The 13,089-nt window shown below is 43.3% G+C and overlaps 1 protein-coding gene across 4 annotated transcripts in view; it reads right to left on the minus strand.

Annotated features, from left to right (window-relative positions):
• Gk1 (Glycerol kinase 1) overlaps window positions 1–11,365 on the minus strand; it is a 29,964-nt gene extending 18,599 nt beyond the window's left edge. For 3 of the 4 annotated variants that reach the window (XM_089549969.1, XM_089549968.1, XM_089549971.1), the window contains exons 1-10: window positions 11,028–11,365; window positions 10,296–10,369; window positions 10,100–10,206; window positions 7,942–8,019; window positions 7,340–7,419; window positions 6,331–6,468; window positions 5,322–5,431; window positions 4,714–4,816; window positions 4,240–4,307; window positions 1,886–1,928 (exon numbers count right to left, since the gene is read on the minus strand). In XM_089549969.1, the coding sequence (XP_089406095.1) occupies window positions 1,886–1,928; window positions 4,240–4,307; window positions 4,714–4,816; window positions 5,322–5,431; window positions 6,331–6,468; window positions 7,340–7,419; window positions 7,942–8,019; window positions 10,100–10,206; window positions 10,296–10,369; window positions 11,028–11,114 (888 nt within the window). In that variant the 5' untranslated portion in view covers window positions 11,115–11,365. The remainder of the gene's footprint in view (window positions 1–1,885; window positions 1,929–4,239; window positions 4,308–4,713; window positions 4,817–5,321; window positions 5,432–6,330; window positions 6,469–7,339; window positions 7,420–7,941; window positions 8,020–10,099; window positions 10,207–10,295; window positions 10,370–11,027) is intronic. The other variant, XM_089549970.1, reaches the window with a different exon arrangement.
• Window positions 11,366–13,089: the final 1,724 nt, after the last annotated feature.

Genomic DNA, 13,089 nt, shown 5'->3' on the forward strand with positions numbered 1-13,089 from the left:
AAAAATTCAATGTAAATGTTGCTTTGTCGTTTGAATTCAAAATCTTAAGCCAGACTGTCCCAGAATTCAGAACAGCAGCAAGTGAGCAAAGATATATCGCAGTTCTTGTATGAACGACACTATCTGGTGCTCACTTGTGACATCGAAGCTGCCTTTCGACTGCTGAAACCGAAACTGCACGGAGGAATAAATCCAATTTTAAGTTAGGTATCGAGCATAGGCGAACTTCACAAGGTGACTTGTGTTTACTAATGTCTTGCGCAAATCTGAGAGCAAAAATACACTATAATAATTCTGGTGTCTCAACCGTGTTAAGAGCGCACATCAACGTGCGGTGTATTCTGCACATCAGTTGCATGCTGCATAATATTTCTACCCATAACAAGGTAAAGTTGGCCTCGAAGCACATGCTCCCTTAGATCATTTCACCGGTACGCATGCGAACCAATGTGTGGGCTTTGAAGGATACTGGAGTGATAGACTTCACATCATTCTGGCCTCCAAAGAATGCTTGAATCTGCATGTCATTTCATGACTACTGATGCCTGACCCAAATATGTGGCAAGAATATCGGGCACAAATTTCATATCATGTGGCGGAGTCTTCCCTTAACTATGCTATCTTGAAAGGCCATGTTTCAACAATTGTGCTCATGAAAAGGCACTCACAATATGTGCAAGGACCCTTTAGCGCACAAGAGGTGATAGTAATTTATCATCGAATAGGCAGTACTGGTTCCTCATCATAACTTTTTCCCAAAAGGTGTTAAAACCTAAAACATTCACTGACATTCATTTACCACCTCTTCTTCAAGGAGGCATAGGACAATAGGACATCCATGGAGTGAATGATTGAAAAAAATTCTGATTGATGTCTCACTGGGAATTTCCCGGGATTCCGATAAACCACTGAATTTTCCAGTGTTTTTTTTTTTTTATTATTAGAAATACATAACAGTAAGGGCACAGCAAAAGGCGTAAATGATGTGAAACATCCGAGAACAAAGCAAGCAGTGAAAACCTAAACATGGAAAGCTGAAGGGGACCAGGAACAGCTAAAGGCAAAATTAGCTGCAACATATGAGCAACAACAGCAGCAAAAAAGAAGACAGATGAAAAACTGAAACTGCAGCACAGAGCAAAGCACTGCCATACACGTGCATGCCTAAGCAGGAATTTCAAGCAGTGGTGTATTCTCATGCAGCCACATCAGCTATACCGTCAAGCATGCACACATGAAACCTTTCATTTTCTGTGACCCTGACCTGAAAGATTCAATTTCAAAGTTTTCGCTTTCCCTCTGTCTATGCGTGCATGTGTGAGAAAACTCCAGTCACTGCATGCGATTGTTTGGTTGCATTGTGATCACAGTTGACTGCGACAAATCGCAAACAATTTTGCCATTTCCTTCTCTTTACACTGGTAATGATACCTCGTCCTACAAAAAAATGAAAAAGAAAGTGCCAGTGCAGTTGTGCACTAATAAAGCACCACCTAGGATTAGCTGCAATGGAAATACTGAGGGTAAACTACAAAGATATAATAACAGACAGAAATAACAAGATCACAAGAAACCTTGCAATCTGCTCGCCTACAACCACCCTGAAAAGCTCTTGAATGTGCTTGATAAAGCTCACTCAGAGGTGCTCTTCAGGCAAGCTGCCCTGGCAGCACTAAAATCAAACCATCACCTTCATCGCTTGGAGGCTATAAATAAACGCTAAATGGCAAGCATGCTTCCAGGGCACACTAGCAGCGAAAGCTGTGCAGCGACAGAGCTAGGAAAGAAAAGAAAAGGTATGCAGCTGCAACTAGGCGGCTATACAGCAACAGGCATAGCTACTAAGACTGACATGCATTAGTGAATGAAAATTAAATGCACTTACCTCGAGGCCAGTGTTACACAAAAGGAAGCACCCAGTGCCATACCTATACGAGGGCCGAAAAAAAAGAAAAGAAATTTGATGTTTATTTAAAAATACAGGCAAATTTGCCTTGTTGCAAAATCTTAAAAAAAAAAAGGCTAATATCTAACAAGTTTGGTTCTATGGTGTTTAAAGTCCCAAAGCGCTTCAGGCTATGAGGGTCACTGTAGTGAAGGGCTATATTTTCGACCACCTGGGGTTCTTTAACGTGCACTGACATACACGTGACGTACACGAGTCTCTGGAATGTCGCATCCATCGAAATGGGACCTCTGTGGCCAGGATCGAACTTGTCTCTTTCAAGTCAGCGGCAGAGCACCATAACTGCTGAGCCACCATGGCGGCTAATATCCAACAAGCATAGGCATGCGCACAGGGGAAGCAAGGGGTGTGCCCCCCCCCCCCCCCCCCAATCATCTAAGGGGGTGCAAAATCTTCCCCATACCTTTACTCTGTCGGACCTTTCCAGTCATTGTTTATAGTGCAGTGTTATGGCCATGCAGGTTTTTTTGACACTGGTGGCCGATGACCCGTGACGTGTGTTCCAAGAATTGTTTACTTGCCAGGTCACTTTGAGTCAATCTTTTGAGGCGCTCTTTTGCAGTTAACACAAGAGATGTGTCGTATATTTTCTGCGGTTTAGAGAGAATGGAAATTCCTTCGGAAACGCGTTTCTACTCTGATGCCTCAGCGGCACAGGGACTGCCTTCCTCTACCGATGTTACACAAGAAAGTTAAAACTTCTAAGTCATATTTTGTACATTTTGCAATTCCATCACATTGAAATAAATGTTTCATAGCCATTCCTCATCTCTGCTTCGCGTTTTGACTGTAAGGGCCTCAGAAGGAGGGAGTTGGCAGGGAGGGGAGGGGGCTACAGCTAAACTCTGCTGCCCCTAACGGAAAACCCTGTGTACGCCTTTGCTAACAAGTAACTTGTAATGCTCATTTAGAGTACGTGCACACACATTCCACTTTGCACCCTGTCAGCAGAAAGCACTCCCAGTTAGCAGAAGTGCAATCATTTAAGTGAAAATGGCCTAAGAAGACACTTGTAAGAGGCAGTACTACTGCCCAGTCTATCACTATTCTCAGGAAAGGAGACATAAAACTAACAACAGTCGAAGTTTGTACCAGCTCTCCAAAATATTTTGTTCTGCCTGGCATAGCTGCTTCAGACAGTCAGTGTCGAGTGCAATGCCCCTGAAAATAATTATTCCACGATGAAACCTTGACATTTATACCACTTTATCATCTACGCAAACAGCCCCTTCCCCAGAACTTCACCAAAAAATTGTGCTGCATCTGTTTCTCTGCATTTGCCAGCTCAATGGCTTTACAATGTAGAGAATGGGAGTAGTACCAGATAGCAGTGCGGTTAAAACTTCAAAAAGGAACAGCACGACTTGACTCAAGTGACTCAAGCTAACTGGTGTTTCACCTTTGGGTTTCCCAATGCCAGCTCACAATGTCAATGCCACTTATCTTGCTGCACGTGGGAAGTGCCAAGGTAGCACTTATCTGCTTATCACATATGCATTGATAGTGCTTATCTGTTTATTACAGACACATCCTGTCTGTGGTTGTGTCACAGCGCCGAAAGGATTGGTGCTTCACATCTGCGCATCTGCTTTTTAAGACTCCATGAAGAAGAAAAGCAACCATAGGTAGAAAAATGCAGCAATAACAAAACTGCTTGGGGGAAGTGTAGACCTATAGTGTTCACTACTGCACAGCACGTACATTTATGCAAACTGTGGGTATCAGCAGACAATCAATGCAGAAGTGATCATTTAAGAGACTCCAAACAACAGGCAGCTTACAAACCACACATCAAAGCAACACAGCAGCTGCTTATTAATACGAACTGCACCCTTCCCATCATCTGCAAACCGCTCTGTAACATGTCCATCATCACCAGTGCAGAATTTGTTGGCAGAACTGCTAACAGTTACTGTTTCAAAAGGAATATTACCGCACTGCTTGCCTTTTGCCACACAAAAAAGCGACACAAACAAATATGAGGAAGCTCACCAGACATCCCTTTTATGACAGCCTAAAAAAAATCGCCAACATTTTACTGCAGGGCAGTAAGCCAAGATGACACTGCCAAAACTTCTGAACCTAAGCTGCGCAGCTCTGCATCGAATACAGAAATTCTTGAATTAAATAAATTGTCTGCAGTCTGTGTTGCAAGCTAAAGTTCACCTGTACTCTATTTGCATTAAAGTTCTGGGGAAGATAACAAATGCCTTCAACAAGGCACAAAGCAGGAATACAGCAAACTTTTTGAGGGCAAAAACAATTCCACTTACGTGCATTTTGCTTGGCCAATGTCAAAACACAATTGACCTACGAGGGCAGCACTTTGATCTCCAAGGCACTAGAAACAATCAATAAATGCCATATGAATGTTTCGAGGCAGTACAAAAAAGGTGTCTGGTTCCCACTTGCCTCTTGTATACATGAGGCAAATGAAAGCCAAACGTTTGAAAGGCAAAACTCAAATGAAAAAAAAAAAAAAACACTACAAAGCTTGCCTCTGAGTGAAGTTATTTGCACATAAGCAGCTAACTATGATCTGGAGAAAGCGCTTTTGTAGCTTTGCAACATGCTGAATGACTGCGCAAGCTTAAAAAATTAAGCAAGAAGGGATTCTACCTCACTCCTGCTGTGTTGCACATGCGATAAAAATTTTACAGTAGATGCCGCACACCATGTACTACATATATGCATCAATACACCAACAGCAACTCAATGTCACATTCACATAGCAAAACAATACCTACCCCTGATATAGGAACGCCAAGAAGTGGACCCTCACACATTTTTCCGTAGATTTCTGAAGAACTGCATATCTTGGGCAGTATTGACATGGGCACTCCGAAGAACCTTAGGAAAGCAATGCACACATTAAAGAGAACAATGACTGTGGCTGTCTCGACAGAAGACTAAAGTCGACACATAAAAAATGCCTTCTGAAGCAGATCCAACTTATTCAATAAAAACTTGCCTATCATCTATGCAGGTCCAAAAGAGAGGACATTCTTTTAAGACAGATTATGCAATTCGTAACAGACAAAGCCAATTTGAGCAATGTATCATGGCCAAGAAATGTGTTTTACACTGCAGCACAGACAATTTTGCATTAATCCAACATGGCCCTTGCTATGCCTACAAAGAAATGCAAGAGCGCAGGAATTTCACTGCAGTGAATAAATGCATGAATGAATGAAAAACTTCTATTGCTGAGTGGTTAGTGCGTTGGACAGGGCACTTATGTGGGAGAGGAGTTGTGACACTAGTGTGTTCACAAGTGCAATGGCTAGCAAATGCAGTGGTCACCAAGTAGCACTGTACTGCCACATTACAAATGGGTAGTATTAATTAAACGCACTTGCACAGGAAGTGGTCCCACTTAAGTGTTTCGATATCCATGAGCATGGTGCGGCTGGCATTGGTCACGTCGGTGATGTGAACCCCACCTTTGGTCCCTCCTGTGAAGTTCTGAAGCGTGGAAAAGAAAGAAAGGAAGAAAAATAAGTGAATTTATTTAAAAATGGTTGAATATTTATGAGAAAACAGCGTAGGGCAGGTTACTAAACCTTTGCTGTATTCCAGCAGCCATAAAGAAAGAGAGTGCACAACCAACATGCAGTTTCCTTTAATGCTCTCAGTCCGTATGAACCTAAAAGTGATTTTAATGCAAACTTGTATGCAAAAACTTGTTTTCAAGAAGCAAACCTTAGGACTATCTTACTGAAGTTTGGAAAATGCCCCTATGTTGCACATAGCCATTGCAATTTTCTTTTTTTGTATAAGCATCATAGTCTGACAGCATCGATATTGTGATAGAACAATGGTTATAACAAAAGAATATAGTTTTTTTTTTTCAGTTTTAAAAGCACTGTACACCACATTCTCTCACAGAAGCGTGCATCACCATGAAGCTTTAAGGAAAACACCTGCTTAATGTCCCAGCAGTGTTTTGATGTATACAGTAATGTGCCAACTAACCCAAAAACTATGGGGAATAAACACTAGGAAGTGGGCAAGCACAAACTGAGATAAGATTTTAACAATTAACACTGACTTCTTCTGCAGTTTCCTTGCAATGAAAAGAGAAAAGAAAGCACTTTATGGCCACCACATGAAGACTTCCTAATTCTTTTTGCAGCTGACATTAAGTATGCTTAGAGCAAGTAAATTGCATACCACTGGCTGAAGCCATTTTCAGATCTGTTGCCCCAGTTAGAAAGACCAAGCAGGAAGAAATGCTGATGAATGTAAGCAACACTAGGAAGATTTGTTTGCAATATCAATCATTAACTTTCAATCCCCAGCAATCCCCGACCAATAAGTGTCATGAAGGAACATTCACACAGTCCATTTATTTTGGAACTTACGTATATGAGCCATGAGTCCACAGTGCCAAACATACAGCGCCCTGCCCGCACTGCGGCGTCCACTTCAGGAACATTGTCCATGAGCCACCTGAGCTTGACTGCACTGAAGTATGTGCTCAGCGGTAGTCCACACTTTTTCTACACAAAAGCAAAAGTCACAAGTGCATTGAAAGCACAGCAGCGCAGAAAAATGACAGAAAAGAAACAAAGAGAAATGTCACAGCTACAGTACCATAACCCAATATCAAAATGTCAACACAAGCCCACCGTTGCAATAGTTTCGACTAAGTAACACACACAAGGCGAATTTCGTACAACAGTGACCATATTTAAGGGTGTTCAGCAGGGACAGATTTATGGCGGACTCTTGGAAGGGGCAGTTGGAAAGGGGGGGGGGGGGGGGGCAAAGTCACAGGCTAACGTAAATTTGTTTTCAATGTCTCTTTAAATCCATCCTTTGTGATAAGTCAGATGAAAAAAGAACCGAAAATGCTCGAAACAGTAGAATTAAAAGCCCCTGAAACAAATCAGCCTGAAAAAAAAGAAAAAGGAAAGTTTGAATACAAGAGTTCCACTGCAAATATGAGGCAAGGCAAGGAAATTAGCAAGCTTTTAAGATGTCAAGCTGCTTGCTTAGCTCTCAGCACAGGTTGTCAGAGCTACTTCCATGGCGTTTACACACTAATTCACCCTGTCTGCAATTACAAAATTCCCTTTCGAATCAGTATCAGGATTCCGCCTACCCATACCTGTTAAATAAATGCAAAAATATTAAAGATACAGAAAAAAGAATCTTTGCAAAGCACGAGAGCTGCATTACACTAGTAGCGCCTCTGAAAGAAAAGGGTCTCACTGCAAGAAAAGAGAAAAAAGAACGGGGGAAAAAGATTCATTCTGTATTGCTTCCTAGAGTCTGCTAGCCGTCCAATGGTCCTAAATAAGAACAACCATTCCCCAGCAGGTAACACAGGTGCTATGGAATGTGTTGGAGTGCAGGGCATCTGCTTACCTTAAGGTAGTTCTTATCATGACCTGGGGTTTTATCCAGTAAGGTTTCAACTGTTCCCATTGTCCTGTTGTCCAACCACACTGCGCATTAAGAAAAAAAGAAGGTCAAAAAAATTAAAGTAGGCCTTCAGACACATTGTAACTGCCATGTTCGACATTGCAAACAATTCAAAGTAATCGCCCCCTTTTCTAAAACCAATGTGAAAGAAAACGACAGCAGAGATCCTTCACGGGAACACCTAGACTAGTCACATTGCTTTAGATAAGTTTCTTAAAGCAGCAACTCGTTAAAATAAGAACAGAATCTACAACAACAACACACATGTACACAAAAATGTATGCACACTTCTTAAAAGAAATTAGTGTCAGCAATACCATGAAGTAGGAAACAAGAACATAGTTCTCCAAAAGAAAGTGGCTTGCCGTATCATAACTGCACCTATTAGCATGCACTTCCTGCAATCTGGAGAGAATTCTTGCAACTGGAATCCACAATATGCTTTCCATGTTAGCTTGAAACTTCAGTGCAATGAACAGAAATCATAGCACGAAAGGAATACACGAGTGCGATCATACTACTATACTGCATGATTCTGCACTTACCCACAGCATTGTACAGGGGTTGCCCAGTATTTTTGTCCCAAACAATTGTTGTCTCCCGCTGGTTAGCGACTCCAAGGGCTGAAAAAGAAGTGCATATATGCAAAACTGTTCATAGGAATGCACGTTCACCAATTATGAGCGTACAGTTTCCCTGAGTCATGACCTTGAGGACTTAAGCCACACACTAAAGGACCCTTTGTCTTTGTACTGCTGAATGATCAACAACCACGTCCTTCATATATGCACTGTTTCCTCAAGTTATAACAGAAAATTCAAACCTTTTACAACGCTAGCTGCATTAGCCTAGTTCGTCACTTGCCCTGCAGCATAGGAATACTGAGAAAAATACAAGACTGCTCCCTAGTCTCCACCTCCCAGCGAAGACGAAGTTGGGCAGCGAAATTAAAACCAGAAGCCCTTGCCCTGACCATGATGCAGATTGTCCTTCTCCTCAGCCAAGACTCTGCCCAATCATTCGTAGGCTACTGCGGCTATTTGTGTCTATAGTGTTCAGTTAGTGGAACGCATTGCAACCCTCGCAGTACATCTACACAATCACTGTAGCACCATGCATGCCGTAATTACTGTGCTAATAATTTTGCAAACCAGTTAGCACTGATAATTCATCGTACCTTAAGGATAAGCGGCTGCAATTCTTTTTTAAACCTCATCAGCGGAGTTAGGCTTACTCCTTGTGGTTTTATGGGGTTTAATGCCTCAAAGCGACTCGGGCTATGAGGGATGCCGTAGTGGAGGGGTTAATTCTGAACAACTGGAGTACTTTAACGCGCACTGACATCGCACAGTACAATGGGCCACTGCTTTACACTGCGTCTCTTTCAAGCCATGGCCTACTATAGCATTAAACTCGCTGCAAACTGGTAAATGATTCTATATGCCAAATAATCCACGAAACTTGAAGGGACTCTGAAAATCCTTTAAATAAATGGCCCTGAGTCTCACCCTGCCTTTGTGTAGCCAGCACGCTGTAATATACACAACGGGTAACTGGACAAAGTATCAGTATCCCTCCTAATAACTCGGACAATATACAGCAATTTGCAATGCCTTTCCACCTTCTTTTCTTTATGTCAAGCCCATGAACCTTTTTCTCATCCCTTCAACTCAAGAAAACTTGCCAATAGCGCTAAACTCTACTCAAAAGAATTAGTGAACAATGGCAAAAGGGTTTAAAGATGCACAAGTAACAGCTAACAAGAGCATTGCAAGGCCCCTTTCTTGTGCTCCACTACCTCAACAAACAGTTGTTCGTATGTTTCAACCATTTTAAAAAATAACTGCCACAGCCAAGAACCAAATCTCTGGTCGCATCAAGTAGCTCAATACAAGGTCCACAAGTCTGAAGCCTCTTACTTTAGCTACCCCATACACGTTCTATAAACTGGTAATCTTATCTAAGCTGACATTGCATGCATATAGAGCACTACTGGCACTGTACGCGATAAAACAGGAGTTAGGTAACTGCGTAACTGCAGGCTCAAGTGTTTTCTATGCACTCTAATCTCTAATCCAGTTTTCCAAACTGGAGGTCAGCCAGTTCTTTTATCATATCTCAAGAAAGAGAACACGGACTTGGTCCACATAGAAAAGACGGCAGTAAGTGCCTGTGATTAGCTCTGTCTTGCAGTGCTCACATCTCCAGCTTACATCAACAGGCAGTGCCATGAACTATGTCACCGCTATCGCACACAGACAAAAAAAAGAAATAAAAGAGAAGGCTAAACATTGTGGAGTATATCTGTGCTGATGTAGTAGTTGCCTTGGCTAGTAGGTATACTGATGTGCACAGCACGACTAGAAGATGCATTTTGTACAGGCAAACATCAGTAACCAATGAAACTGGCCTTTTAGTTTTCCTTTCTGAGCCAAGGGACAGCTAGACAAGTGCAAAGGAGAATGAACTTTAAAAACTGGCTGAATTACTTGCCTGTCTGATTAGGAAATGGAAGCAAAACATAGTAACACTAACAAAAAAACACTTCCCCTGAATGAGATTAGGGAAATAAAGTTTGACCACAGCGGAATTAATTGCTCACTGCAATGTATAGCACTGCAGGTCACTCTGAGTGGAACTTTTTTTTTTTTTTTCAGTACAAATGGGCAGCACTAAAATGAAAAACCCAAGCAGAAAACTCACCTATAATATCACGAGGGTCAATCTCGAGGGCCTTCAGCTTATCGACAGTTTTTTCTATGCACTCATGAACAGACTTGACGATTTCAAATGGGTCCTCTTCCACCCACCTGAAGATAATTACAGGCATTGGGAATTCTGGTAAAGTCAAATGAAAGGTCGTTCACGTGCAAAAGGCGTAAACGGGTGTTCAGCATACCCATCATTTGGAAGAACATGCTGTATTTCTGTTTGATGGTAGGCAATGAGTTCGGACGTCTTGCTTGCGAAAACCTAAAGTAGAAAAGTGCAGAAAAGTGTCAGCGGTTTCTAGAAACAAAAAATGTTAATATGAATAGGTTTATAATTGAAACAACCTTCCACATGCGAAGAAAAAAAAAAAAGAACCTTGGTGTTTTTCTTTTCTTTGGCTGTTTCCCACAACGCTCAGCATTTCACAACACGGTTCTGGGTAATACGAGGAAAACAGCAGTAAGGTGAAAAACGTAGCGCAAAGAGACGAGGACACAGAAAGACGAACAACACATAGCGCCGTGTGTTGTTCGTCTTTCTGTGTCCTCGTCTCTTTGCGCTACGTTTTTCACCTTGCAGTTATGAACCAACAAGCCCAAGCATATACCCTTCTAAAACAGCAGTGTTTTTCTCTTTTTATTTCCTCGTCGTTAGAGCGATTGTACACGAACAACATCTAGCACATGGAATGAATGAATGAACGAACCAAACAGCGAATGCGAACTTCTGTAAAACAAAAGAGCGCGCAAGTGCGCTGGATAAGAACAGTGAAGCAATGAATGGGAAGACCAAGAACAGCTGTGTGGAAGGGCCGCACAAGTTGATGAACCATGAACGAGAGGGCATGCCTCCGAAACAGCGAATGGGCGCGAACATTACTGCGGTAATACCCCTATACTTGAACGAAATCTAAACTCACCAGAAACCTAGTGCTGCTTGTCCCTTGGTCGATGGCACCGACCAGCGGGCCGTGCTTGCCGCGCACAAAGTTTGACTTCGATTCCATCGGGTAAACTTCGAATGGGCCTTCCAAGCTCGGCTGCCTGCGTCTTCACGACGAGTCAAGTTCACGTTGAAGTAAACAGCCGACGTAGTACGAGTGGCGCCGGAACATTCCCAGCTGGGGTAACACACCTACAACGCGAGAGAAAGGTTACAACCACTACTGCAACGGGGACAAGCCGTTCACCGGCTGCGGACACATGCTAGTGGCAGCATGGACATGGTGGTAGCTATGAGATATACAGCAGCGTAACTAGGCGGCCGAGACAGCACCTGCGCACTCTCACCGCTAGAGCTCATTTCAGCGCTGTAAGCGATACCTCGAACAACGTTTTTCACAAGTTTCAGTTTCGTAGCTCCGCTATGGAGGTAGCTGAAGTGGCGGTCAGGGGAACTAGCGGCGCTGCAGTCGAGCTTTTCTACATCGTCTGCTGTTGCGGGAGTTTCGTTCGCTGCAGTAACGACAGGCTAGTCGGATTTTAAAGCTGCTGTTTGCCTGAATGGTGCTCGTAGTGATTGCGAAAACTTCCTTGTGGGAAATCTGTGCACTTGGTGACTTCAAGCTAGCGGTACACGTGCCATCCTGCTTTGCGGCCGGTTTGCACAAGTAGCGACAGAAACGATGCTACGGATCATCGTCTTTTCAAACCGCTTTGCAATATGACAGCCATTTTCAGAGGTGGGAGCAGATACTGCGTCGCAAGAACAGCTTTCTCGCACGTCTAACGTATGTGAGCGTAATTTTGACGATGATGACGCTATCAAGGACTACAAGCACGTTGTAAACGGGCAAGAGGTGCGACTTCCTCGCGGGAACTGTGCGCTGCGCGGTGCCGTCCCTCTTTCCCTGTCTTCCGGAGCGGATCTCAAAAACAAAAACAAAAAACGTGAAATGCAGGCGGAAGGCACCGGAAAAGTCTGCTTTCATGCAAGCGTATAAGTCCGGAGATCCTTGTATCGGCAGTATGTACCGCATGTCATCTTCAAGCGATCGGTTCTTATGCACTCATTCCGAAAGAGTCGTTTCCCCTCCCCTGCTTGGCTGAAACCAGTGTTAAGTCTGCATTGACGATTGGTGACCTGGCTACTGTGACGCTATCCTCTGCGGACTGGCGACATGAAGCTATACGCGATGAAATAACATGGAAGGTGTGTGGAGTTTTGTACTCCAGACAGCTAGCTGGCCATCTAATTATTCCGACGGCTGCTGTCGAGAAGATAGCTGCGTCGTGAATGGCTGCAAGCTGCACAAAAGCTGCTGAAAACTGCAGCCTCTGTCACCGGCCTTGAGATGGCTTACATTTATGTGTGCAGGTGTAAAGACAACTCTTGATGAACAGGCGGCGAAGTCGGAAACTGTTCATCACATACAACTGCCACGTGATAGTAAAAAGAGCAAGGTCCTGGCACTGAAGGCAGTACTCTAAGAAATTACATACCTTCTAACTCAAGTATCCTAACTTAAATTTGCAGCTAGGCGTTCATGTCATCAGCATGTGGCATGATAGTGTACAGCTCAGTTCTCGTACACTGAAACAGTTCGGTCATTACATCAGATTGGCGTTAAGTGCTCTAACCAACGAAAATAACACACTAAAAAGATTAAGTGCTTGGACGGCACGCATGCAAAACACGTAAGGCAAAGCGCGCTTCGTCTAGTATCCTGTCGTTCGTCCCAACCTCAGTGTGTGTATGCTCTTCAAGCAGCGTGGCATTTTCTTCATGTGCCAACTAGACGATATGCTTGTTTGTTAACAATGAAAAAAAAATGAACTTACCTGTGGGTATATGCGCGGTTCTGCCCGTCTTTACTGAGGCGTTGCAGATAATGCGAGACGTGAAGAAAAGCGCGACTGCAGCGCCGTTAGTTCCGGCGACGTCTATGGTAGGTACGCCAGCGAGCGAAACTGTTCAACAACGTTGATTTCGACTATGTGTCTCCAACGTCGCAGAAATCACAAGCTCGCATGCTGTGAACC

Source organism: Amblyomma mixtum, chromosome 6 (genome assembly GCF_055824585.1).
Source record: "Amblyomma mixtum isolate Tamu chromosome 6, ASM5582458v1, whole genome shotgun sequence".
In the NCBI taxonomy this organism is placed as follows: Eukaryota; Metazoa; Arthropoda; class Arachnida; order Ixodida; family Ixodidae; genus Amblyomma; species Amblyomma mixtum.